General features: G+C 37.7%; 1 protein-coding gene across 1 annotated transcript in view; it reads right to left on the bottom strand.

The window, feature by feature from the left end:
* Window positions 1–25138, bottom strand: part of CDK14 (cyclin dependent kinase 14) — a 513373-nt gene that overhangs the window by 77263 nt on the left and 410972 nt on the right. The window contains exon 13 of the mRNA XM_006084938.3: window positions 6663–6802. Within this exon, the coding sequence (XP_006085000.1) occupies window positions 6663–6802 (140 nt within the window). The remainder of the gene's footprint in view (window positions 1–6662; window positions 6803–25138) is intronic.

Genomic DNA, 25138 nt, shown 5'->3' with positions numbered 1-25138 from the left:
GTGAAAACAACCTAAAGGGTGTCCCAAAATTCACGCAAGAAGTAATTTTGATAGAAAACACAGGTTTATAATTAAAAATTGTAAATTTTTTTATTGATCCATAAAGTATACAGTATAGGGGTATGTATGGAATAGCATATCAGTGTATTCTCACGAAAGATTTGCATCTTCATGCTTACAAAGTTCAATTGACTCAAGAACTGAAGCCTACTGACCACGCACAGCGAATAGAGTTTGTTGAATTGATTATGGAACAACAACAAGTGGATTCTGATTTTTCAAACAAAATCATCTTCAGCGATGAGGCTCATTTTCATCTTGATGGCTTGGTTAATCGACAAAATTGTCGCATTTGGAGTTCAGAAAAATCCATGAGTGATTGTTGAGAAACAAATGCATCCACAACGTGTCACTGTTTGGTGCAGATTTTGGGCTGGAGGCATCATCGGACCATTCTTCGAAAATGTGGCTGCTCAGGCAATAACAGTTAATGGTGCTCGCTATCGCAACATGATAATCCAGTTTTTTGTGCCTAAATTGCAAGATATGGATGTGGACGACATGTGGTTTCAACAAGATGGTGCCACATGCCATACAGCCCGAGAAACAATTAAAATACTGCATGAGTCATTTCCTGGTTGTGTAATTTCCCGTTTCGGTGATCAGAATTGGCCGCCCAGATCATGCGATTTAACGCCATTCGACTTTTTTCTTTGGGGGTTTTTGAAGTCTAAGGTTTATGCCAACAAGCCCACGACCACCTACGCCTTGAAGGAGGAAATTGAGCATTGTATCAATGAAATTCAGCCACATTTATGCAAAACGGTCATGGAAAATTTCAACAAAAGAGTGTGTATGTGCCAGCAAAGCTGTGGAGGCCATTTACCTGATATGCTATTCCATACATAACCCTATACTGTATACTTTATGAATCAATTAAAAAATTACAATTTTTAATTATAAACCTGTGTTTTCTATCAAAATTACTTCTTGCGAGAATTTTGGGACACCCTTTATTTTTCCCTTTCTTTGTGCCATACTTTCATTAAAGAAATATTTATTGAGTCCCATGCTGTCCTAGGACTTCAGAACCCTGAAGTGCACGAATCAGAAGGAAAAGAAATCCCTGTTCTTACAGATTCCATTTGGGGAAGACAGAGGAAGACTATCAGACAAATATAAACTATCAACTGGAAGTGAGTGTCATGATGAAAAATAAATCAAGGAAGAGAAATTGGAAATGCTGGGGTAGAAGTAGGTACATTTGAACAGACACCCAAAGGAGGTGAGAGGACAAGCCACACCTATCTAGAGCAAGAGGAAGTACAAATGTAGAAAGAGGAACCAGCAAGAGCTGACTCTCAGGGGGCAAGAAGAGAAACAGGCAAACAAGTTAGGAGGCTATTGTAAAAATATAGGTGACAAGTGGATAAAAAAGCTGTGGTCCATATATACAATGGAATATTACTCGGCCATAGAAAAGAGTGAAGTCTTACCATTTGTGACAGCACTAATGGACCTACAGGATATTATGCTCAGTGAAGTACGAATTTGTCAGAGAAAGACAAATACCATATAATTCACTTATATGTGGAATCTAAAGAACAATATAAATGAACAAACAAAACAGAAACAGACTCACAAATGCAAGAAAAGACTAGTGGTTGCCAGAGGGGAGGAGAGCTTGGGGACTGGATGAAAAAGGTGAAGGGATGAGAAGATTGATAGTCACAAAATAGTTTCAGGGATGTAAAATACAGCATAGGAAATAGACTCAATAATATTGCAATAACTATGTATGGTGTCAGGTGGGTAGTAGAAATATCAGGGGGAGCACTTTGTAAAGTATATGATTGTCTAACACTATGTTGTACACCTGAAACTAATACAAAATAATATTGAAAATAAAAATAAATTGAGAACAAAATACAGCTGAAAGAAGACAACCAGTGACTTGGAACACAGTGATATTGGAGAAGGGAGAAGAAGGGGTATGATTCTGGATATATTGTGAAGATAATACCAACAGAGTCTGTGGAAGAAGTGAGTATGGGTGTGACAAAAGAAAGCTTCTGAGAGAACCTTTATTAACTGGAAGAACAATGTTGCCATTTATTAACAAGGGGAAGACTACAGAGGGAGCCAGTCTGGGGGAAGAGATGAGGAGTTCAGTTTTTGGAATACTACTGGTAAGTTTGAGATGCCTACGAGGTGGCCAAATGGAGCATCTGAGTAGTCAGGTGGATATGCAATCAGGGGAGGTGGGACTGGAGATACAAATTTGGAAGCTGTCAATGTATAAATGATATTTAAATCATGAGATTGGATGAGATCATCTGGGCTCTAAGGAGTGAATATAGATAGAAAGATTTGAGGACTAAGCCCCAGGGCACTCTAACAGTGAGAGGTCTGGCAGATCAGGAGAAACCCACAGGAGCCTGGAAAGTAGAGGCAGAAGGAAAACCCCAGGAGAGTCCTGTCCTAGAATCCAAGTGAAGGAAATGCTACCCAGAGGGGAGGGTTGAATTCTGCTGATGGATCAAGATGAGGGCTGAGGTAGGGTCAATGGATAGAGACTTGGAAAACAGTGGTTTTGGAGTCTTGGGGGCAAAAGCCTGAGTCAAAAGGATCCACAAGGGAATGGAAATCTAGGAATTACAGGCAGCAAATATATTTAAAATGGTGTATGCTTGTTTTACTTTTAAAAGATGACATGGAACTACCCTGGCACAATGCTGTTTTAGGGTAATATCTAGGACATATTTAGGACCGGGTAGGAAAACCTGCAAACCTTATAGCTGGAAAGGTCCTTAGGGAGCACCGTTTCTCTCAGTGAGAAACTGGAAGCGCACAAGAATAAGGAACTTGGCCGAAGTTGCCGAGCTACTTAGTGGAGCTGATGCTAGAATCCAGGAGGTCTGGTTCCCAGTTCAGGGCTCTTCACACTGCACCAATTTGTTAGGCTGTTTTTCACTGCAGATCAGAGTGCTGTGAATGAGCAAATGAATGTAATAAAATCAAGGCCTTTGCACTATGAAGTGTATTTTGTTCATTTACTTTGACAAGGGTAGTTCAGCTTCAATAATTTATGTCACTTGATAGTATACACAGGAGAGTGCCCTATGGTGTGTTTGGGAAAAGTAATGAATTTCTTCTAAATCAGCCTCTCATTTACTTCCCTGCAATTAAATCTCTGTAAAGAAGTGGGACAAGGCTGTTGGGGTTTCAGGACAGAGGGAGAATGAGAAGGTGCCACCAGAATTAGCCAGCTTTAACCGCAAGATCCCCAGGTAACTGTGCCATTATTCCTGCTTGATAAGTTGGTAATTCCTGCCTCACTGGCACACTAATACATTACTTCTAAATTGTGGTATTATGTAAACTGATGGGGTTTTAAGGACTATTATAATAAAGAAAGGTTCTCTATTGTCATATGTTCTTCCAAAGCAACTACGAGTCTGGCATAAGTAAACAACTTCATCTTTGTATAATCCATGAAATGACTGCAGTGTTCTATCTACATAACCAGGGCTCTGACCACATTTGATAGTCTTCTCTCAGGGTCTGATACATTATAGTGGCCAAGAAGGCTGGTGCCCACTCTTCTCCCTTCCGTCTGGTTTCATTTTCTGCTTGCATAACTGTTTTTCTTTTGTCAACATTATTTTTAAAAATGCTATCTTTTTGGCCAAGTTCCTTATTCTTGTGCGCTTCCGGTTTCTCATTGAGAGAAACAGTGCTCCCTAAGGAGCTATCTTTTAAGACTGTGAGTGCCCTGGACTGAACTGTGTCCTCCCAAATTCGTATGTTGAAGCCTTAACCCCCAACATGATGGTCTTTCGAGATGGGGCTCTGAGTAATAATTAGGGCTAGATGAGCTCATGAGGGTGGGGCTCTCATGATGAGATTAGCAGCTTCATAGGACGAGGACGTGAGAAAGAGGTGACTCTCTGCCATGTGAGCAGACAGCACGGTAGCTGTTCACAAGGCAGGGAGAGGCTCTCACCAGGAACCCGATTTGCCTGCCCTTTGAACTTGAACTTCCCACTTTGAACTTGAACTTCCCAGTGAGAACTGTGAGAAACCGTTTTTGTTTAAGCACCTCCCCACCCCTCTGCCTATAGGAGCCTGAACCGACAATGCAGCGAGGTGCCTGGAATCGATGAATCTAAACCATCACCTGCTTGCTAAGACAATCCATTTATTGGTTCCGTAACACGTCTTCTCAGACAGACCTCCTACCAAATCTCCTTGAAAAGGAAGCAAGCACAGGAGGGTACTGCCAGCTCTACTGCCATTGCCAGCTGGTGAACTTTTACAAGACTCCATGCTAATGCAAAATTGAATGTTAAGAATTTCTAAATATAGTCTGCAGAACCTCAACCTAGATAACAGTCACCAAAACCAGTCATTTCACCCAGAAGAACTAGTTCCAAAGTCTCCTCCAAAGTCTCAGAGTGCTTTGTTTTGTAAACATGTGTATAGGACTACCACGTTGTTCAAAATGGAAATGACTATAGTATTTAATACTGGGACTGTTCTTTCTTGGGACTGGATTTATGCATCATAATGATTATCTACTAGACACAGAAACAGCATTTCTGTAACTCAAAATTGTTACCAGAGGCATTTAGCAGAATCATGCTTTAAAAAAAATAATGATTTCTCATCTTTATTCTCTCCCCTTCAAAAGGTTTCACTCCTCCTGATGTTTAACGTTATGCAAAGATGTGTTTCTGCCAATGAATATCACCTTATGGTTATGCTGCTGCAAATAGCCTGCTGTGAGCTGATAAAGGGATTAATGCAGCCAAAATTCTTAATCTGTGAAATTACAAATTAAATTCTCATATTAAAAATACCACCCTGAGGTATTTTTTGTGGTTTTAATTCCCCTCTGGTGTTCTGCATACACTGTGCTTGCTAATGAGGGGGACAAGGCTGTCTCCGCTGGCAGCCTGCTGCCGAGTGATAATGTGGAGGCATTTACTTCCTGATAGAAAATGGATTTAACCACTGGCTGATAAACTAAGTGGCAAGTGGGTAATAAGTCCATATTAACAGAAAAGTAGGACTACAAAATTCAGAATTCATAGACCATCAAAATCCTGGCTTAAACTCAGTCATCAAGTCAGATGGGATTGAGATGTCACCAAGGAGGAGTGATATCAAGCTACAAGTTATACTAAAAAAGGAAAACAAACCATATGTTTGAGTTTGCATCAGTTTTTTTCAGTATAAAAGAATCAGTTTTTTTCAGTATAAAAGAATGTGCCACCAATTCATTATTTTTCCATAGTGATCTCATCTTTAATTTTTTAAAAAAAATAGGGATAGCTGTTGTCATGGTCAGTGGGTATACTTTTAAAAAGGAAGTAGTTCAGAACATAAAATAAATATGTAATATTTTTAAAAATTTACAAAGCTTAGGGGGAGTAGTGGATTATATATCTATAGTCACTTTAGGGTAAAAAAAAGGAATTCAAATTAATTATGGGATTATAAAAAATATTTTAGGGTAGGAATACTTAAGAGCAGTTGTTACTTATGACTTAGTTCCAAAACAAAAGGGTTATTGTTGCCAAGGATAATTTAATACAACGGGGGAAACGTCTTAAGTCCAAAATATTAAAGAAATAACTAGGTATGTTCATGGTAATTGATGTATATTCAAGGATTAATAAGCACATCATCAATATCTATGCATATATGCAGCATATTAATTTTCAGGCAATCAGAATGAGAAAAAATATCTCTAGTTGGCATGTGGAAAGAACGTATCACCATTAAACAAAAATGTTCTTGAGTGTTTTGCGAAATTTCACAAGAATTCTGTTTCACACTTTGGAAGAAAGATGAGATCCTCCCAGCCATAAATCCTCCCCCAAATATTTAAAAATGTAATTGAAAGAGGCTGTGTAAATATGAACACTTTTATAAAAACAAAACAAAAACCCACCCAGGAATGTGTTTTGTTTGAAGAGATCTAGAGAAGATCTGTCTGTATTAATACCAAGAGCATTTGTAGTTAAAATGAATTATGTCTTCAGTTCTTACATGTCAATTCAGTGCATTAGCCAACTGCCAACCCTACTCGTCCGCTCACTGCAGAGCAGCCCTTTTTAAGGTTATTGTTACAACCAAGATGGTCTCTGAGAATCAAACAGAAATGAATCATTCCTCCTCTGTACTGCAGCCAGTTAAAAAGTACTGTATGCATAAATATGTAAATCATATTTTCCCTTTCCTTTATGACTGCTCAGATCATTTTTTTGGACACACACATAATCAAACACAAAGACATGCGGCTGCAAACTGCAGAGCAGAGATAGCAAAAAAGGAATCCATTTTCTTCCTGTGTCTGGTAAGCTGGCGTTTGAATGGCAGGATTCCACTAAATATATACACACAACCCCCCTTCCCCTCTGTGTTCTCTCTCTCTCTCTCTCTCTCTCTCTCTCTCTCTCTCTCTCTCCACACACACACACACACACACACACACAAATGTACATATATGTATATAGACACACACATAATATATATGCAAGCACATAATCTTACACATGCACATGTAAACATCGATCTCTCTACATGTATGTTACACGTAGATGATAAAATGATGTCCCTGCTTTGATTGGATGTTGTGGATTTGTCCTACTCACTATCGGTCAGTTCCCATAGCCGTGGGGGCAGGTCACTAAAATACTCGTGGCTCAAGGCAGCCTGTGCTGATAGTCTGTTCTTTGGGGAACATTGTAGGAGTTTGGAGGCCAGATCCTCTGCGTAATTCACATAGCTGAGCCTGAAAACATAAGCACAAAAGAGAGAAATCAGACCAAACATGAAGAGTCACTCAGTAAGACATAAGGCTCACCCAAATTTTCTGGACTTATTTATCCCTGGCCAAGAAAACAAGTTAAAATTACCTGCTGAAAATAAACAGAAGCCGAATACATGTTGGTTCTTAGAGATCTGTTACGCTAAACTAACTGGCTTTTACTCTTGTAATCTTAGTCTCATTAATTTAAAATATTCCTACTATAAGCAAAAGGTTGATACTGGCAGGCTAGAACTAGGTCCAGAGGTAGAAAATTTCAGACAATAATTTATCAAATAGTTGCCAGAATTTGTTCGTAGGATCTATGTACTGCATACACATCTGGATACATTTATAGGAAAATTAATACAAAATAACCAGGAAAATTAAAATAAAACTGCTATTAAATTCTCTAGTTACGAATGTTACTTTTTCCTCTAAGAATTCACATTTTCTTACATCGAATATAAAATTTTTGGAATAAGTACAGTCAAATGTCAACAACCAAAATATTAACATGCAGGTTAACAAAGGGGATATGCTTAAACCATATGGGGCTGAATCAATTCAAGATGACCTTTAAAACAACAGTAGATAGAAAATGTGTCCCAAGATTACAAAAAAAAGCAGAGAAGTAAAGTCTTCCATGTGGTACAGCTTTCAAACGGGCAGCAGACCACACAGCCCAACCCAGCCCAGCCTTGCTTTTCATGGAATCTCTGTTTCACTGCTCCCTACAAACAAACCTGGATAATTAACATAGTAATAACAAAAGTATTCCCAATAATGGCTACCATTTATAGATAGTTGAACATGTGTCAAGCCCTTTTGCACTCTCTCATTTATGACAGTCCAATAAGATCATTCTGTTCCAATCTAGTAACAGGAAGCTAAGTGGGAGTCTGAGAAGGTAGTGGGTTGCTCAATTAGAAGGCTGAGTGAATTCAAATCTCTCCAGAATTATAACTCTAAAATGGTTAGGAGGATGTAGAGTACAGCACAGAGAATATAGCCAATAATTTTGAAATAACTATGTATGGTGCCAGTGGGTACTAGATTTATCGGGGGATCATTTCCTAGGTTATATACTAGTAAATGTCTAACTACTTTGCCATACACCTAAAACTAATTTGATATTGAATGTCAACTATAATTGAAAAATTTAAAAAGTTAAAGAAAGAAAGTGGTTTGTATTTGCCATGCTCTTGGATTGTCTCCAAATTAGAGGCTTTTACCCTCGATTTCTGTGATTCTGCAACAAGGTTCAATAAGTACAGACTCGGAGGCAGCCAGAAGACTGTGCAGAAAGTGGCATCTGCCTGTGGGTATTTGTTCAAAAGCCCTGAGACTAGTAAACACACAATTAGCCTTAAACAACTTTCCTCAAAGACCAACAACTCTCCCCATTCCCTCCTCAAGCAGCTTTTTAATATCGATTTTAAATTGTTGTGGGGGCAGAAGAGGAAAGGAAGCAACAAACCTGGGTAGAAGAAGAAAAAGGGGAAAAAGCAAAGACCTTCTCTCTAAAGCTTCACACATGGAGCTCTCATAGATGGTTCAGTGTTTGGCAGCTGCAATGGCTGTTTTTAAAATACTGATCAGTGGATTGGTTTTAAATATGTCTGCCTGGCAAAGGGAAATGTGTCCACAGGAGAAGGAGGCATTGTCGGATTCTCAGATTTCTTTCTCCCCCACTTTCCTTTAAGAGGGGCCAGGGCCATCAAAACTAATCCTTCCTCTTCCTAAGACACTTTTCACTATTTTTAAAATATCAAATGCAAAGTTTAAGATAGGTACTTTATGTTAAAAGTTGCACTTACATTGCATGTAGTTTATCCTATATAATAAAAGGGTAATATGCAAATTAACCCTAACAGCAGAACAACTGTGAATGACTGGTCACAATGACACACACTGACCACCAGGGGGCAGACACTCAATGCGCTCCCACAGGGGCAGCTCTGCTCAGCCACAAGCCAGGCTGACGGCTGCCTCCTCAGCAGTGCTAAGGATGTCTGAATGCAGCTTAGGCCTGCTCCCCCCTGGCAAGTGGACATCCCCCGAGGGTTCCCGGGCTGTCAGAGGGATATCTGACTGCCAGCTCAGGCCCATTCCCCCAGGGAGCGGGCCTAAGCCAGCAGGTGGACATCCCCCGAGGGGTCCCGGACTGCAAGAGGGCACAGGCCGGGCTAAGGGACCCCCCCGAGTGCACAAATTCTTGTGCACTGAGACTCTAGTCTATAATAATAAAGCATAATATGCTAATTAGACCGGATGTCCTTCCGGACGACCTTCCAGATGAAGCCAGGGCTGCTGGCGGCCAGAGGGAAGCCCGGGTTGTGGGTGCCAGAGGGAAGCCAGTGCCGGCAGCTGGGGGAAGGAAGGCCTACTCTTGTATGAATTTTGTGCATTGGGATATATATATATATATATATATATATATATATATATATATATACTGGTGTCCATTCTATATAACTTTGATAAAATAAGACAGTGCCAGATTGAGACCAGATCTGAGTTTTAGTCCTGACTCTGTTACAAGAGTGATGAAGCATGGTTTCACTATTTCGAAGATTTATATTTGTAGTTGTATTTTTGTTTTTTGCAACAGATTGCTGGTCACTCTTAAATTTTTGTTTTTTGCAACAGATTGCTGGTCACTCTTAAATTTTATGCATATGTACCTAACTATAATAAAATCACCAATATAAGACAATTTCATTTCTCATCTCCCAAATTGAGCAAACTTTAATAATGTTGATGAAACAAACCAATGCTTATTTGTGACATTCAGTTTATACACAAATTATAGATTATACATATAAAATTTTAATTTAGAAAGTTTGCTATTTCCTCACTTGCATTTCAAAAACCACTTTTATTCCAACTCTCCACATGCGTTTTCAACATCAGAGTCTTTGTGATCACCAGAACCTTTGAGCCCATGCAAGGTGTTTGAGACATGAGACTTGTAAGATATCTTCAGTATTTGAAAGTTATACCCCAAGCCAAAGGTGTACCTCATCAGAATGCCATAATGATTGTGGCTATTGTTTGCATTTTCCCATTGTGATGGCAGGTTTTTAAAAAATTTCTTGCAATTCCATCAATTTTTGTTTTATATATTCTTTAAAGTCGAGTAATTATGTACATAATAATCTAGCACTATTATCTCTTCCTGGTAAATTTAAGTAATCAATCCTTCTGTAGTGACCGTTTTTATCTTTAATAAAACTTTCTGGGCTAAAGTTCATTCTTTTTCTAATATTAATTTAATATTTTTAGGTTTTTTTAAATTCAATATTTGCCTGACATACCTTTGGCAACACTCTTAATTTTTCATAGCCATAATTTTAAGGTTTATCTTTCATAAATACTACATAGCTGGGTTTAATACTTATTCAATTAAATAATCCCCATTTTCTAAGAAGAAAATTTAGTCTATTTACATTTTGTGATCACTGATATATTTAAATTACTGCTACCATTCTATTGCATTCTATTTCCACCTACTTTATCTTTTCTTTTTCTGTCTTTTTTTTGGATTTAATTTTATTCAACATTTCCATCTTCTGTTTTAGAACTATACATTCTATTTTTATGTTTAGTAATTACTTTCAATTTTTTTTGCATTTCAATATTTATTTAGATGTTTAAGCTCTCACAATGAGTTTTACAAGCTGATGGACACTGACAACGTATTTTTCCCAGAGAATTATAATCATACATCCAGACAATACAAATATATGACTGAGTTAATATTGATGCACAGCACCATTTTATCAATTACATAATAATACAAATTGTTAAGTATACAAATGAAAAGTCACAGAGTTCAACAGAAATATAAAATATTAGATGTATGTTCAGTTCATTAGCAGAAACTAACTTCTGTTTCATAGGGCATATTCCATACCTTCTGCACAAGACAAGCAAAATATTTTGCTAAAAATCCTTTAATAGCTCACTCCCACTCATTTTTCCAGGCCCTCTCTTCTAAGTTGCACCCCAAAGTGCAAACATTAAATTAGTTCTCAGACGTTTCGTCTGGAGACTGTAAAGATATGTGCTTCTGTACGATGTGGATTTTACATGAACTTTTTCACCAGAGGTTTGTGATTTTTCAAAATGGAGGTTATCATAGCTGCGCAAAATGAGATTTATAGAAAGACTTTAAAAAATCATCATAAACTTGGTCAAAAGCCAACAAAATCAGCGGTTACACAAACCTGATGTCTCCCGTTTTAAATATGGGAGCTATAAACATAAAGTAGCAGGCAAATAGCCATAGAAGCCCTACTGTCAATGTTTGAAATGAAGGGATAAACCACAGGCAATCTACACTGGTTTTCCTCGTTCCTAGAATTTTAATTCTGTATGATATTAAAAACATGTAAGTATTGTGCTTGGTATTTCAGCACCCAGTCTCTCTAAATTTCTTACCTTTTGCTAAGATTCTGGCATGGAAATAGATTTGAAGGAGACATAATACTGCATGACTTCAGGAAAGGTCAATTGATAAAAGTGATAAGCATGTTTTAAATGCTGAACAGTGAGAATCTTTTGCTAAATTTCCAACTAGGCTGATCATAATCCAAACACAGGGGCTGAAATTCCGCCAAGCGGAGGCCTGATAAAACTGCTTATCAATGCTCCCAGGATAGCTTCATTGACTTATCCTTCACCAAGCCTACATTTTGGCTCATAGTTATGATAAACTGGGTCCTGTCTGAAGTTCCATTTCCAAGGCAATTGAATCCAGCAGCCCAGTTTTATTGACTGCAATGGTAATTTCCATGACTACTGGTATCTATGAAGTGCAGCTGGATTTCAGGACAATACTTCTAAAGTTGCTTTTTTTTTTTTGAAAGCTCCACTCTACTTTTGTTTTATGAACTGGACCACATGTTCATATTTCATTCCACCTTCAATTAATGCTAGGGCAACAAGCATTAGAGCTCTCCCAAGACTTATAACACAACAATCAGATTCTTCAAGAATCTTCACCTTTCCAAGGCATAACCAGTCATCAATAGTCTGGTCGGAGGCAGTGCATCATCAAATGGCCAATCCAGAACCTGGCACCTTCTTTCTCCTCAAGATCAGTGTTGTAAGTTGCTTCATAGTCTTACTATTGTAGTAATGCCACACAGTTTAAGTTCCTTTATAAGTTTGTTAAAGGTCGTACTGGTTGGACTGTCTTATGTATGACAGGGTTGGTCCGTCCATTTTGAGCCAAACTGATTTATTAAGAAACACTTTATAGGATTATGAAATAACTGAGATAGTTTGATAGAAAATTCAGAAGTAAGTCAAGAATGTTGTAAAGAAACTGAAGTCTACTTCAATATACTACACTTGAAATTCTCAGTACTTCGAATATGAGGTTGGGAGTAATGGGAAGTGAAATGAACCCCCTAGCAAACAGCAGCAGCTCTTTCAGTAATGAGGCGGTAGGAAAGATGTTCCCCCATGTGTAGCCCATCTAGGTCAGAACGCTTGTAAAACACTTTCCTGACTTTAATTCAGTCCTCTTGTGTCCTAGTCAGCCCCTCTTATGGAGCTTCTTGGTGAAATAATAATGAATTTCTATAGTTTCATTTGTCTGTATAAAGGTTATACTGGGTTCCTGGTAATAATCCCTACCGCCCATCAGAAACTTAATAAATATTTCAGCAAGAACACCACAGAATCACCCAATATGTGGTTAGCACCCCTTTTTGGGGTAAGTTTGGTTTAGTGTTTTGGTTTTTTTAACCATCAAGGATATCAGAAGAAACTTCCACACTTTATACCTTCATCCTCAGTTCCCTAAGTGAATGGCTCCCTAACTTTTTAATATTTAACATTAACTTCTTATAATTAAACTTTATCTTTACCATCTTGCCAAACAATACAAGAATACTGGAACACGTTAATTCTGATGACCCTAGTTCCATCTCTCATGTTGTTATTGTCTAATATTTCATTTCTATTTTCTATGCTTTTAATGTCACAGATGAAACGGTTACTGTTATTATTGTTCAGATTTATGCATTTATAATTTATTTAATCAGTGTAGCTCCTATGTTTCAGATAGTTTTCTAAGATTTTTATTTTTGGTATCTGAAATACAAACTTTAAAAGTTCTTTCCATGATGAAAGAACTTGGTGGCAAATTCTCTATTTTGTTTTCATATAGCATAATCGTTTGCTGGGGGTTAATTCTAGGTTCAAAGCATTTTCTCTTAACTCTGAAGATACTATTTCATGGGCTTCTGTTGTCTCTGTCTGATAGCTCTTCTTTTCCTCCTTAGAGTTCTGCTATGCTATGTAAGGTGTTCTTTGGATTTAACCTGGTTGGTATTCAGTGTTTCCTGAAGTTGAGGCTTCATGTCTTTAATCAATTCTGGAAAAAAATCCCAGCTGTTACTTTTAGAATATTGCCTTTCCCCAATTCTTGCTCTTTTCTCATTTTATAACACCAATGTAATGCCATCTTATTAAATTTTCCTTGTCTTTACTCATTCTTTCATATTTTCCATCTGGTGGTCCCTCTGTCCTCCATTCTAAGCAATTATTTCAGAGCTATCTCCCAGTTCCACTAATCTCTAATCAGTTGCATCTAATATACTGTTTTCACTATTCATTTTTGTTCTTATAAGTTCTTTTTAAGTCTTTGACAAATTTACATGTTCAGTTTTGATGGTTTCTGGTTCAAGTTTTAAATGTGCACAAAAGAGGGAGACCTGGGCTAAAGCAAGGGGAAAAGGGCTACTTCCTATGAGGGACGGTTCCTGGGACATGATTGGGACATGGCATTTGTTGACTGTTTGCTCAAGGACTGAGTATATCCATTGTTATACCTGCAGAGGTTTTGCCTTACCTGAGAAACATACATTTTAAAAGTACATAATCATTTTTGAGCACAGACATCTTAACGTCAAGTTCTGGTCCTTAAGGAACATCTTCAAAGCATACATTCCCCCAGAGGATGTCATTTTCTTTTTTTTTGAATTAGTCCTTCTCTTTTTAACTGCATGTTTTTTGCTTTTTGTGTTTTGTTTTGTTGGTTTTTTTACACTGTTCCAAAAGACTCTTTCGATAAAGTGTCTGCTTGTAGAACAACTAAGTTACATTTTGTTCCCAGGAGTTGACTTGTAAATATCTCTATAAAAATCTTCTATACAAATCTTGGGATTTATTAATATTTTAGCTCATGAAAGCTGGACAACGAGGGCAGAGGTGTAGTAGGTTCAATTTACTTATGAAAGCATTCAATAGAGATACTGAGTTCTATGTAAAAGCTTAAGAGGAAATAAAGGGGAACAAAAAACTTCTAGAATATTCCTCACTTGCATTCTATAGTGGGACAGCACTACACACCCTGTGGGTCTGTGTCTGAAGCATGAGCGTGTGCTGTGTCTCTCTGAGTTGGTAATACAGTGGCCCAGGAAGAGTGACGTGGAGGGTCTCTCTCTTCCCCCTTTACTTACTGTCACACTCTTTGCAGAGCAAAGCCAGGGGCCACGATCCTTTCATTGGACAGTGGACGTATTGTCTCTGTAGCAAAGTTGCCAACATGGCACTGGCCACTGGATCATACAACAACTGATCTCTTGAAAGTGATTTGTGAAGAAGCCCACCCACCCATAAAGACAAGTCTGACTCTTGCCTTGACTGTACTGGACAGACCTGTCAGATGCCTCACTCTTTCTTATCTGTACATCAAAAGCAAAATGGTCATTTAATCACTTTCTTATCAAAGCTTTTGATGTAGAGGGAGGACTGTGGTCATAAAACTGCTCTGATTTCTCAAAAAGTGGCTTATTTTTAGAAAATAGGCTCAAATCTATTCATTTTGCAAAGAGGGGTCAGTAATTGGTCAAACAGAACATGAAGGGATTCCCTGACATTGGAATAAACTCATGGGGAAAATAAAGACCAATATAAGGAAAGACTTAGGTCTGTGAAGTGAAATTCTCTGTTCACCGGAGAAGCAAGACTCTTAGCTACATTAATAATGAAGAGACATAGAGTTGTTTAATGCTGAGACTTTCTTTGTCAATGCACTGTTGTAAAAAACAAAATTAATGAGATTCCTTCCCTCAAGGTAAACAGATAATATTTTATTAGTTTCCATAAATAGATTGTGTTTTGTTGTGCATAGAAAATTGTCCAATTCTCATTTATTTATTGTAGCGAAACTGTTTAACGATACACTCTCCCTGGCAGACACTCATTCCCATAATGGTCAGTCTGTCACTTGACTGTCAAATGCTATATAATGGTAATGCTATTTGCAGGGACCTCTACAGTTTACAGAGTGCTTTCATATGCATTATTTTACTTGATCCAGATACATAAAGGGTAATACTTACAAAATGGGGAGTATCCAGATTCTGACTCTTAAATTTTAGAGTCCGATGCAATTTCACAGATCTAGAACAAGTGCTCCAAAATTTTATATGTAACCAAAAAGACCTCGAATAGCCTCATCAATCTTGAGAAAAAAGAACAAAGTTGGAGGAATCACAGTATCGGATATCAAATTGTACTCTAAAGCCACTGTAATCAAAACAGCCTGGGACTGGCACAAGAACAGGCATATTGATCATTGGAATAGAACAGACAGTCCATGCCATTATGGTCAATCAATATTTAACAAAGGAGGCAAGAGCATATAATGGAGTAAAGACACTCTCTTCAATAAAGGGTATTGGAAAAATTGGACAGGTACATGCAAAAAAAATGCAACTAGACCCCCAACTGACACCATACACAAGAATAAACTCAAAATGGCTAAAATATTTAAATATAAGTCATGAAACCATAAAAATCCTAGAAAAAAACATAGGCAGGAAAATCTCAGATATCTCACATAGCAGTATTTTCACCAATACATCTCTTAGGACAAGAGAAACAAAGGAAAAAATAAACCAATGGGAGTATACCAAAATAAAAAGCTTCTGCACAGCAAAAGAAACCGTCAACAAAATGAAAAGGGAACCCACTGCATGGGAGAATATATTTGCCAATGATACATCTGATAAGGGGTTAATTTCCAAATATATTAAGAACTTATAAACTCAACACCAAGAAGACAAACAATCCAATTAAAAAATGGGCAAAGGACCTGAATAGATACTTCTCCAAAGAGGATATACAAATGGCCAATAGACATGTCACTAATAATCAGAGAGATGCAAATTAAAACGACAATGAGGTATCACCTCACACCTGCCATCAATAAATCAGCAAATAAGTGATGGCGAGGATGTGGGAAAAAAAGAACCCTAGCGCACTGCTGGTGGGAATGCAGACTGGTGTAGCCACTGTGGAAAACACTATGAATTTTCTCATAAGATTAAAAATGGAACTGCCATTTGACCCAGTGATTTCACTTCTGGGAATATATCCTAAGAATCTCGAAACACCAACCAGAAAGAATACATGTACCCCTATGTTCATAACAGTGTTATTTACAACAGCTAAGATCTGGAAACAGCCCAATTGCTCCTCATCTGTACATGAGTGGATAAAAATGCTGTGGTACATTTGCACAATGGAATACTATGCAGCTATAAAAAAGAAGGATCTCTTATCCTTTTCGAGAGCATGGATGGACCCGGAGATTATTATGCTAAGTGAAATAAGCCAGTCAGAAAAAGACAAATATCACATTATCTCACTTACATGTGGACTCTAACAAAATAAACTGATGAACAAAATAGGTCCATAGGCATGAATACATGGAACAGACTGACAGATCTTAGAAGAGAGGGGATGGGGGTTGGGAAGAATGGGAAGAGATTAAACAAAGAGCATATATGCATATATGCACAGCCCATAGGCACAGATAATAATGTGGTGAAGGCCTGGGTGGGGCAAGGGCTGGGTGGAGGGGGACCATGGGGGAGAATATGGGGAACATCTGTAATACTGTCATCAAAAATAAAACAAAAACAAAACAAAAAATTGGGTTATTTCAAAGTTTTCCATAACAACATTTTACATTTTTCAATATTTCTCTCTTTAATTTTGAACTCTACTTCTGTGGAGAACATTCTTTCTATATTCTTGTTAACATCCCAACTGCCCTAAATTAAATAATGACAGCAGGTGGAGTATATGCTTACTAGTAACATGGACAAGATGAAAACTCCCAAAAGCCAGTCACACTAATCCACCCTGCTAGGTTAGGTCTCTCCTTCAGATCTAACCCTTACTAATACATAGTCGCCCTTGCAGTAAACTCGACCTGGTGGAAAAATACTGAAAGTGCTAAAGTGCCCTCAGCAGATTGTGAATGAATCAAGGTTTTGAAAACACTAGCACTGACACTCTTAAGGGTATTATAAACTGCCAAGAAGTGGGCCAGTGAAAGGAAAACATTAAATTCTTGCTTTGGATTTCAGAGCACAGCTAGATATATACCCCAAATTTTCAAGCTTTGATTTTATTACTATGTTCTACCCTCCCTGGAAAAAGAGGTGTCATTGAATATGTAAGTTCACTCTGAAATAAAAAAAAGAGTGATCTCGTCTTTAAAAAAAACCTGCTTTGCCGAACCGGTTTGGCTCAGTGGATAGAGCGTTGGACTGGGGACTGAAGGGTCCTGGGTTTAATTCCAGTCAAGGTCATGTATCTTGGTTGCGGGCACATCTCCACTGGGAGGCATGCAGGAGGCAACTGATCGATCTCTCTCATCGATGTTTCTAACTCTCTATCCCTCTCCCTTCTTCTCTGTAAAAAATCAATAAAATATATATTTTTAAAAAAACAACAAAAAATCCTGCTTAAACAATTATACTAGCCTTTCCTATGTATTAATATGAAGCTATAGATTTTCATATTTATACTTCATAAATCCACTGATATAGATATTCTAATAAAATATTGAAAAGGTAATATAGGTGAACTTCATGTTATGTTCTTTTCAACAAAAGCCTTTGTGTACATGTTTAAACTTATTTTTAATTAATAACCATAGAAGTAGATCAAACTTTCACTCACCCTGCTTATGGGAAAGAATCGGTTAACTACTTCAATGTATTGTTTTTTTCCAGTGATTCCACTTTAATGTCCTCTCCAGTTCTTCCCCAGTGCCTAGTAGTAGTGACTTTTGTAAATTGTAAAGTTTTATGTTTTATGTAAAGTTTCATAGATATTACAAAACACTATAACTCAGCCTTGGTCAGTGTGGCTCAACTGGTTGGGCATTGACCTATGCACCAGAAGGTTACTAAAGCGGGCGTGCCAATCAACATTTTGCTCTCACATCATTGTTTCTCTCTCTCTCCCCTTCACCCTTCCTCTCTCTGAAAATCAAAAAACCTATAATTCTACATGCTTAAATAACATAATTTTTAAAAAATTACTCTAAAATTTGTTAGAGCTTGCCAAACATTAACAATTTTTTCTCAGATAGAATAGTACAAACCTGTCAGGAATTATACTTGTACCTCAGTTATGTTTTAAAAAATATTCCTAGATTTAGCAGAGTAGTTATTATATGTTTCTATAATATCTATTCAGTGTTTTACTTTAATAATGTGGTTAACAGCAGAAGAAGCACAAGAGGTTACTTTTCAATCCTCTGACTGAAGGACATGATAGAAAAGGATATATTTTATTTCATTAAAGGAAATAAAAATACATTAATAATAACTAACCCTTCGAAACAGAAGGCTAAAACTTACAGAGTAGTTAAAGGAGAATTCTAAATTCACAGTCAGTGTAGAATGTCCTCAAAACCAAAGGGATGTTAAATCAACAGAATTGATTTCCAACTCCCCGGTTATTCTGCTTACAGTTATATCCAATCATAATCTCACGATCTTGCCCCACATGGAATTCCATTGTTACCTGAAGGACATCAGGCGACTCGTAACCTTTCCAACTCTGGATACAGATCAGGATAAAATTAATACCCTCTCCCACTTCACAGGACTGCTGTGAAGATTGACCTTTTCTTTCCATAACTTGTTTAAATCGATTATAGGCATCTTATTATTTCACCTATTTCACAAGCGTTCAAAACATTTTTAGGACATCAAGAGTGAAGCAAAGTAAATTGGTAGTGAATGTCCTACCCAGGTGGTGGTATTGATATTTATGATAGTTAGAGAATAAAGATTAACCAATTTTCCTGAACTCACAGTAGTTGATTGCAGCACTATTTCATGTGAAATACATGACTCATTTTTGATGATAAATGATGCATCAGGAGTTTAAATTCAAATCTTCATTTATAAAAGGAAAATCTTTACACTTTAGCCATGGCTTATGTCTTACATTCAGATGGATTGGTTATAAATATTTAGTTCCAATAGCATGGGCAGTGTGAAAAACATTTCACTATAAAATGCTTCTGAAAGACAGCTTAACTTATTGTTGTATATGTATTATGGTAAATTGAGTTAATGGAAAGGGTAACTTCACAGCCTTTCATTCCTCTAAAACCCTACAGAAGTTACAAATCTCACCACCACAGGCTGGTCTGGGAGGCTGGTATCTGCTTCCCTGGAATGGCCCAATGTGTCCCTCAACTATCAATAGTGCTAAAAATAGCTCCTGGAAGTCATCATTTTGCCATGATATTATTTTGCCCAAAGAGAAGGGGAGGAAAATATCTTTAATCCTGAACAAAACCTCTTCAAAGTTTATGTTCTCAATAAACCTTTCACTGAGAACTGAAAATATAACTTGGTAATGCAATAAATAGCCTAACAAATATATCAGATTTTTCACTTAATGCTGTTTACAGGCTTAAACCAAAGGAAGTGAAAGGAAATCACCTTTTACAGCCCGACTCCTACAGGAAGAATGCCTTGCTGTTGCGCTTTTTAAAGAAGGCATGGTGAATTTATATCAACTTGGGGGAATCTTGGGGCATGATAAGAGGAAGAAAAATACCAGTGCAGTTAACATTCCACAGAACTCTTTCTTCGCATGTTTATTTCCTTAGATACTGGACAATGATCCAAGATAAGAAAAATGTAAAAAGGAAAGAGTTGTGTGTTTTTTTTTAAGTAAAAAGGTAGAATTTAGCATCCAATGATGATATAGAAGAAATAATGTTTCCCTACTACTTAAAAAAAAAAGGATTGTATTGTAAAGATATGAAATGGTTAGGATTGGAGGAAATCACCAAAAACAGTTCACCTTCTCATTTAAACCAATCTGAAAGAAAATGCAGTGAGGTCAGAGCTTATGAGTTGAAGTTTAGTTCAAGGCAACTGAGGAATCGATTTGCTGGGGACTGATTTCAGCTTCCTTTTCTTATAACACTGCAGCTGGTATTAGAAACTCTATGAGTTCATTCTGATGGAAAGAAGAACTGGCCTGTGTGCTTATGTGTAGAACAAGAAATAAGTCTGCTGAATGGTTGGACAACCTCTACAAGGGTCTCATGCCCTGAGAAGAAAAGTCAAAATAATCTTTTAATGCTTCTTGATCCTGGGCTCTGTTCTAGGTGCAAAGGATAGAGAAATAAACAAAATAGTCAAAATCCCAGCCTCGTATGGCTTACGGCCTGCTGATACTATTCCCTTTTCTCAGATTGCCCTCTTTTATTGTCTTCATGTATTATCACTCTTTGAGGTTACTTTTTTTTATTACTTATTGTCCTTGATACTCTAGGTAAGCTCCATGAGGACACGGACCTCATCTGTGCACTCCCCAGCACCCAGAACATTTAGATGATATTAAATTAAATTTCTTGAATGTACCACGAATGAATATCTTTACAGCTTTTAACATGTTTCCATGTTTTCCATGTGATTTACCAGTTTACAGTGCCCTCAGCAGTAAACTATTTTCTATTACCTCACCAGCATTGGTGTTTAAGGAGGAGGTTGTGGATTTGGGGGAATGGATGCTAAGGAATCACTGTTTCATGGAGAGCAAAGAAAATACTGAAACTATCTATTGATATTTTTAAAATATTGCATTAAAATGTTACTTATCTGGTTTACTGTGTTTTTTTATTTTATTTTATTTTTTGGGGGGGGAGGGGGGAGGGCCACCACCTTAAATTCTGAACCCAAAGTGAATGCCTTACCTGCCTTGCCCTAGTCCCAGCCCTGCTAGGTATAACATAGCAAATGAAGGACATATTTATAGATTTGCTCTTGAGGCTACAATATAATTGAAGACAGGGAAATCAACTTTCTAAAATAAGCTTAACTGTTCCTATCTGAAAACTATGGAGAACTATTTGAGAGTTATTTTCAGGATTAAATTAGGTGATGCAGACAAAGCATTTGGCATGCTGCAGGCACATCCCCCTGTACCAGGACAAATGCAGCTGCTGGTGTTAATAATGAACACTATGCCACTTCTCCACCACTTGTGTACATGTACAAAATCAAACTGAATGCAGTAAGGCAAGTATTTTAAAAGGAGGGTTGGGGGCCTGGGTGAAGGGGTTAAGAAGTACAAATGGGTAGTTACAGAACAGTCAAAAGGATGTAAAGCACGGCATAGGGAATATAGTCAATAATATTGTGGTAATTATTTATGGTGCAAGGTGGTACCGAAACTATCAGGGGAAATGCTTTGTAAAGTATATGATTGTCTAACCACTATGCTGTACACTTGAAACTGATATAAAATAATATATTTATTTAAAAAGTCATAAAAAGAGATCAATATTCTTTCCCAAATCAGAGTATATCCCTAAAATCCTTTGGCAGAAAACATCTTATTGTGAGATGTACAACTAATAGAAAAAATAGAAGGATTGAGGTCGTGAGTAAATTTATACAAAAAAGGGTCTCATTATTTGTTTATTTGTTTTGTTTGTGTTTTATCTTCACCCAGGGATATTTTTCCATTGATATTTAGAGAAAGTGGAAGAGAGAGGGAAAGACTGAGAGAAACATCGATGTGAGAGAAACACATCAGCTGGTTGCCTCCTGCATGAGCCCTGACCAGGGCCCGGGCTGGGGAGGAGCCTGCAACTGAGGTAGCTGACCTTGACTGGAATCAAACCTGGGACCCTTCAGTCTGCAGGCTGATGCTCTATCCACTGAGACAAACCAGCTAGCACAAGTTCTCATTATTTTTAAATGCTCATTAAAATAAAACAATGATAAAGCACCATAAGTAAAAACACTTTAAATACAATTTTATATACCTTAAGATAAAAACATTTTCTTGATAGATATACCTCAGGACCTGCCTCTTAATTTTAAGAAGATGTTGTCAATGTGTTTTGCTGTGTTGCACACTAAGGTATACTCCCTTCTTTGTCAGTATCCCCTTTATTCCAACTATGTCGGTCCTCTTTCTAAACGTCCAGTGTCTTCCTCATTTTATGGCTCCCCATGATTGGTTCCTGTTTCCCTGGCCTGTCTTACATGTCTGGGTTTCCTCCTGCCTCGCAGACATTAGGGTGCTGACCTCAAGTCAGATTTATCAAGACAACAGTGAGAAAGCATGTCTTCCACTCAGCCATCCTCACTCCTCCTTTCCCAGTCCCAACCCTGCTGTGCCAATGGTCCTCAAATGGAGTGACTTATTAACATCTGAACCAGGGCCCTCAGAGCTGTTGAACATCAAGCTGACATCTACTGGAATACTGAGTAACTGTAACACGTGTTTGAGAAAGATTGCTGTAACTTCATATGTGGCTGGGGCTGACACTAAAGTTAGTATGAAGAAAACAATTTTTTGATTGTGTTTTAGTTTTGCGGTTCAAGGTCTTGAATTTATTCTGTGATGTGACGTGATGTGATGTGATGATGTGATGTATCTACCAATATGAGAAGAGATTTTTAAACTTTTAGAAAAAACTATATCATACATTTCCTTCGCAAGACATTATTTCCTCCTACATTAGAATGTGTCATTTAAGGTGTGATTTTTAACAACCAATTGGCAGGGTGTATTCCAACTCAAGAAAAGATAAGAACTGGTCCATGCCAAGCCCTGGCCTTTGACCTTTCATTACCTAGATGAACCTGCATGGTTGCATCTCTAGTATGCAATACTCTTTTAAAGTGCTTCTGGAGTTTGCAAATGGCATTCCCAACACAGAAATAGTTGCTACACTATGGTGACTTCAGTCTATATCGGCAGATAACTCACATGTCCATTAACAGAAAGCCTACCAGTCTCAGAATGGCAAGAAACTGGCTTTGCCCTGGGATCCCAGTCCTAAAGCCCGTTACTAGCAAAGGATTGACAAGAACTGCATGATCCCTCTCGGTTTTGCTCTGTTGTGCCCTGTGGTGCAGGGATGCCTATACTTTCCCAAGAGGTCGGTCTCTTAAAGAACAATGTGACTACCAACCATCCCTGCTTTCCTCTCCTTGTGTGGAGGAGGTTGTGGATCTGGGGGCACGGGTGCTACAAAGGGTGGTTTGATGATGAATATAGAATAGGCTGAGGCTGTCTTTACTGAAAGCAAGCACAACCTTTCAGTTGCATGTTCCTTTATTCCTGCCTTTAACTCCACATCTGGCTCTTTATAGAAAATGACTTATAACAGAAGGGTGTTGATGTATTTCCTTGGCTTAAGGAGATCCCAAATTGGCATAATTGCTAGAGCTATTTATCTTCTTGAGTACTAATTCTATCTTTATAGCTGAAATAAAAGAAAGATAAATGAATAGCATTAAAAAGCTGCATTTATTATCATTTGGGGTCCAAGTACTTGTAATTGCTAGGAACATGTAGGTAAAAGTGTTTTCTGGCATGTCTGTAGCAAAAGGCAGAAGCCAGTGGCATGACACAAACCATTATACAAAAACCTTCTTATGCCTTAAAACCAACAATATCAGCATAATGTAGAAAACTGAAGATAAGCATTTGCAGATCATGGGTAAAGATACGGAAGCAGCCCTAGCTGGTTTGGCTCAATGCATAGAGCGTCGGCCTGCAGACCGAAGGGTCCCAGGTTCGATTCCGGACAAGGGCACATGCCTGGGTTGCGGGCTCGATCCCCAGTGGGGGGCATGCAGGAGGCAGCCAATCAATGATTCTCTCTTATCATTGATGTTTCTATCTCTCTCTCCCTCTTCCTTCCTCTCTGAAATCAATAAAGAAATAAATTTAAAAAAAAGATACGGAAGCATTTAAAAAATAATTGCTTGAGAACTCACAAGAAAATTTTCAAAACAATACTGATGTTGCTTCAGAAGAGATGGAACAAAAATAGGCTTTATTTGTATTCAGGTGTAAACAAATATATATATATATATATATATATATATATATATATATATGGAGAGAGAGAGAGAGAGAGAGAGAGAGAATGCACTCCAATTTAGGAAAATGTTATTGTATGTAGCTTGACAGGTTTTTCACATTTGCTAAGTTTGTTTCTATATTTAGAAAAAACTAGATATGAAGAGGTGACTGAGCTTAGAGGGTGAAATGGCCCGGGCCCACAGAATGAGAGCTGCTGAAATGCCACGCTTTGAAACTCCAATCTGAATACCCAAGAGAGATACATTCAATATTCAACAAAATCGAAGAATTTGAAAACTGAAAATCTCTCAGATGTTCTAAGAGGGGGAAAATCCTGGAGCCGAGTGAGAAGATTTAGATTTAAGCCTACAGCTATATAAGAAAAAAACAAGAAGAGAATGAAAGCCTGGGCAGTAGGTTTTAAGCTGCAAAATCTAATCCAGCTCACAATATATTTTGTAAAACATTTGTTATAAAGTGATCAGAAGTCATGCTCTATTCTGCACTGTCCAATTGGGGAGCCACAAGTCACATGTGTCTATTTGAATTTAAATTAATTAAAATTAAATATGATAAAAAATTCAGTTCCTCAATTGCATGACACACATGTTACTCAATAGCCACACGTGGCAAGGAGCTCCTGTACTGGACGGCGCGGATATGGAACCTTTCCATCAACACATACAAAGCTACTGGGAAGTGCCGTTCCATGGTCCTTAAACAATTTGTTGCAGCTTCTGGGAAATTTAAAAAAGAACTGTGTAGTATAGACACTTGGAGGGTTTGGTTCTTTAAATGAAGAGGAGAGACTGGATTGAGAGACTGCGAATTTAACTACAGTGAAGAGAGCTGGGTCAGGGGTTACTCCAAAGATGTGCTGGCCAGGAAGAACAGGAGCCTAAAATCACGATATACAGAAAATGCCCCTGTGGAAATATTTTTCACTCCCTTGAGAAAAATAACAGACATTAAAATCTTTCAGGGATCAGAACTAAAAAGGAAGGGATGTGGGTAGCTAAGATAGGAAAGGAAAGAACGCCTCATTTGACCACCAAATAAAATTAGAATTGTAGGTATAATTTGCCTTGAGTGGTAAACTTCAGTCCAGGGTGACAAGAAATGGCAGACAAATGGAAAATC

This window comes from Myotis lucifugus, unplaced genomic scaffold (assembly GCF_000147115.1).
Source record: "Myotis lucifugus unplaced genomic scaffold, Myoluc2.0 scaffold_15, whole genome shotgun sequence".
In the NCBI taxonomy this organism is placed as follows: Eukaryota; Metazoa; Chordata; class Mammalia; order Chiroptera; family Vespertilionidae; genus Myotis; species Myotis lucifugus.
The sequence above is the reverse complement of the archived record's forward strand: the minus strand, read 5'-3'. Positions and strand labels throughout refer to the sequence as shown.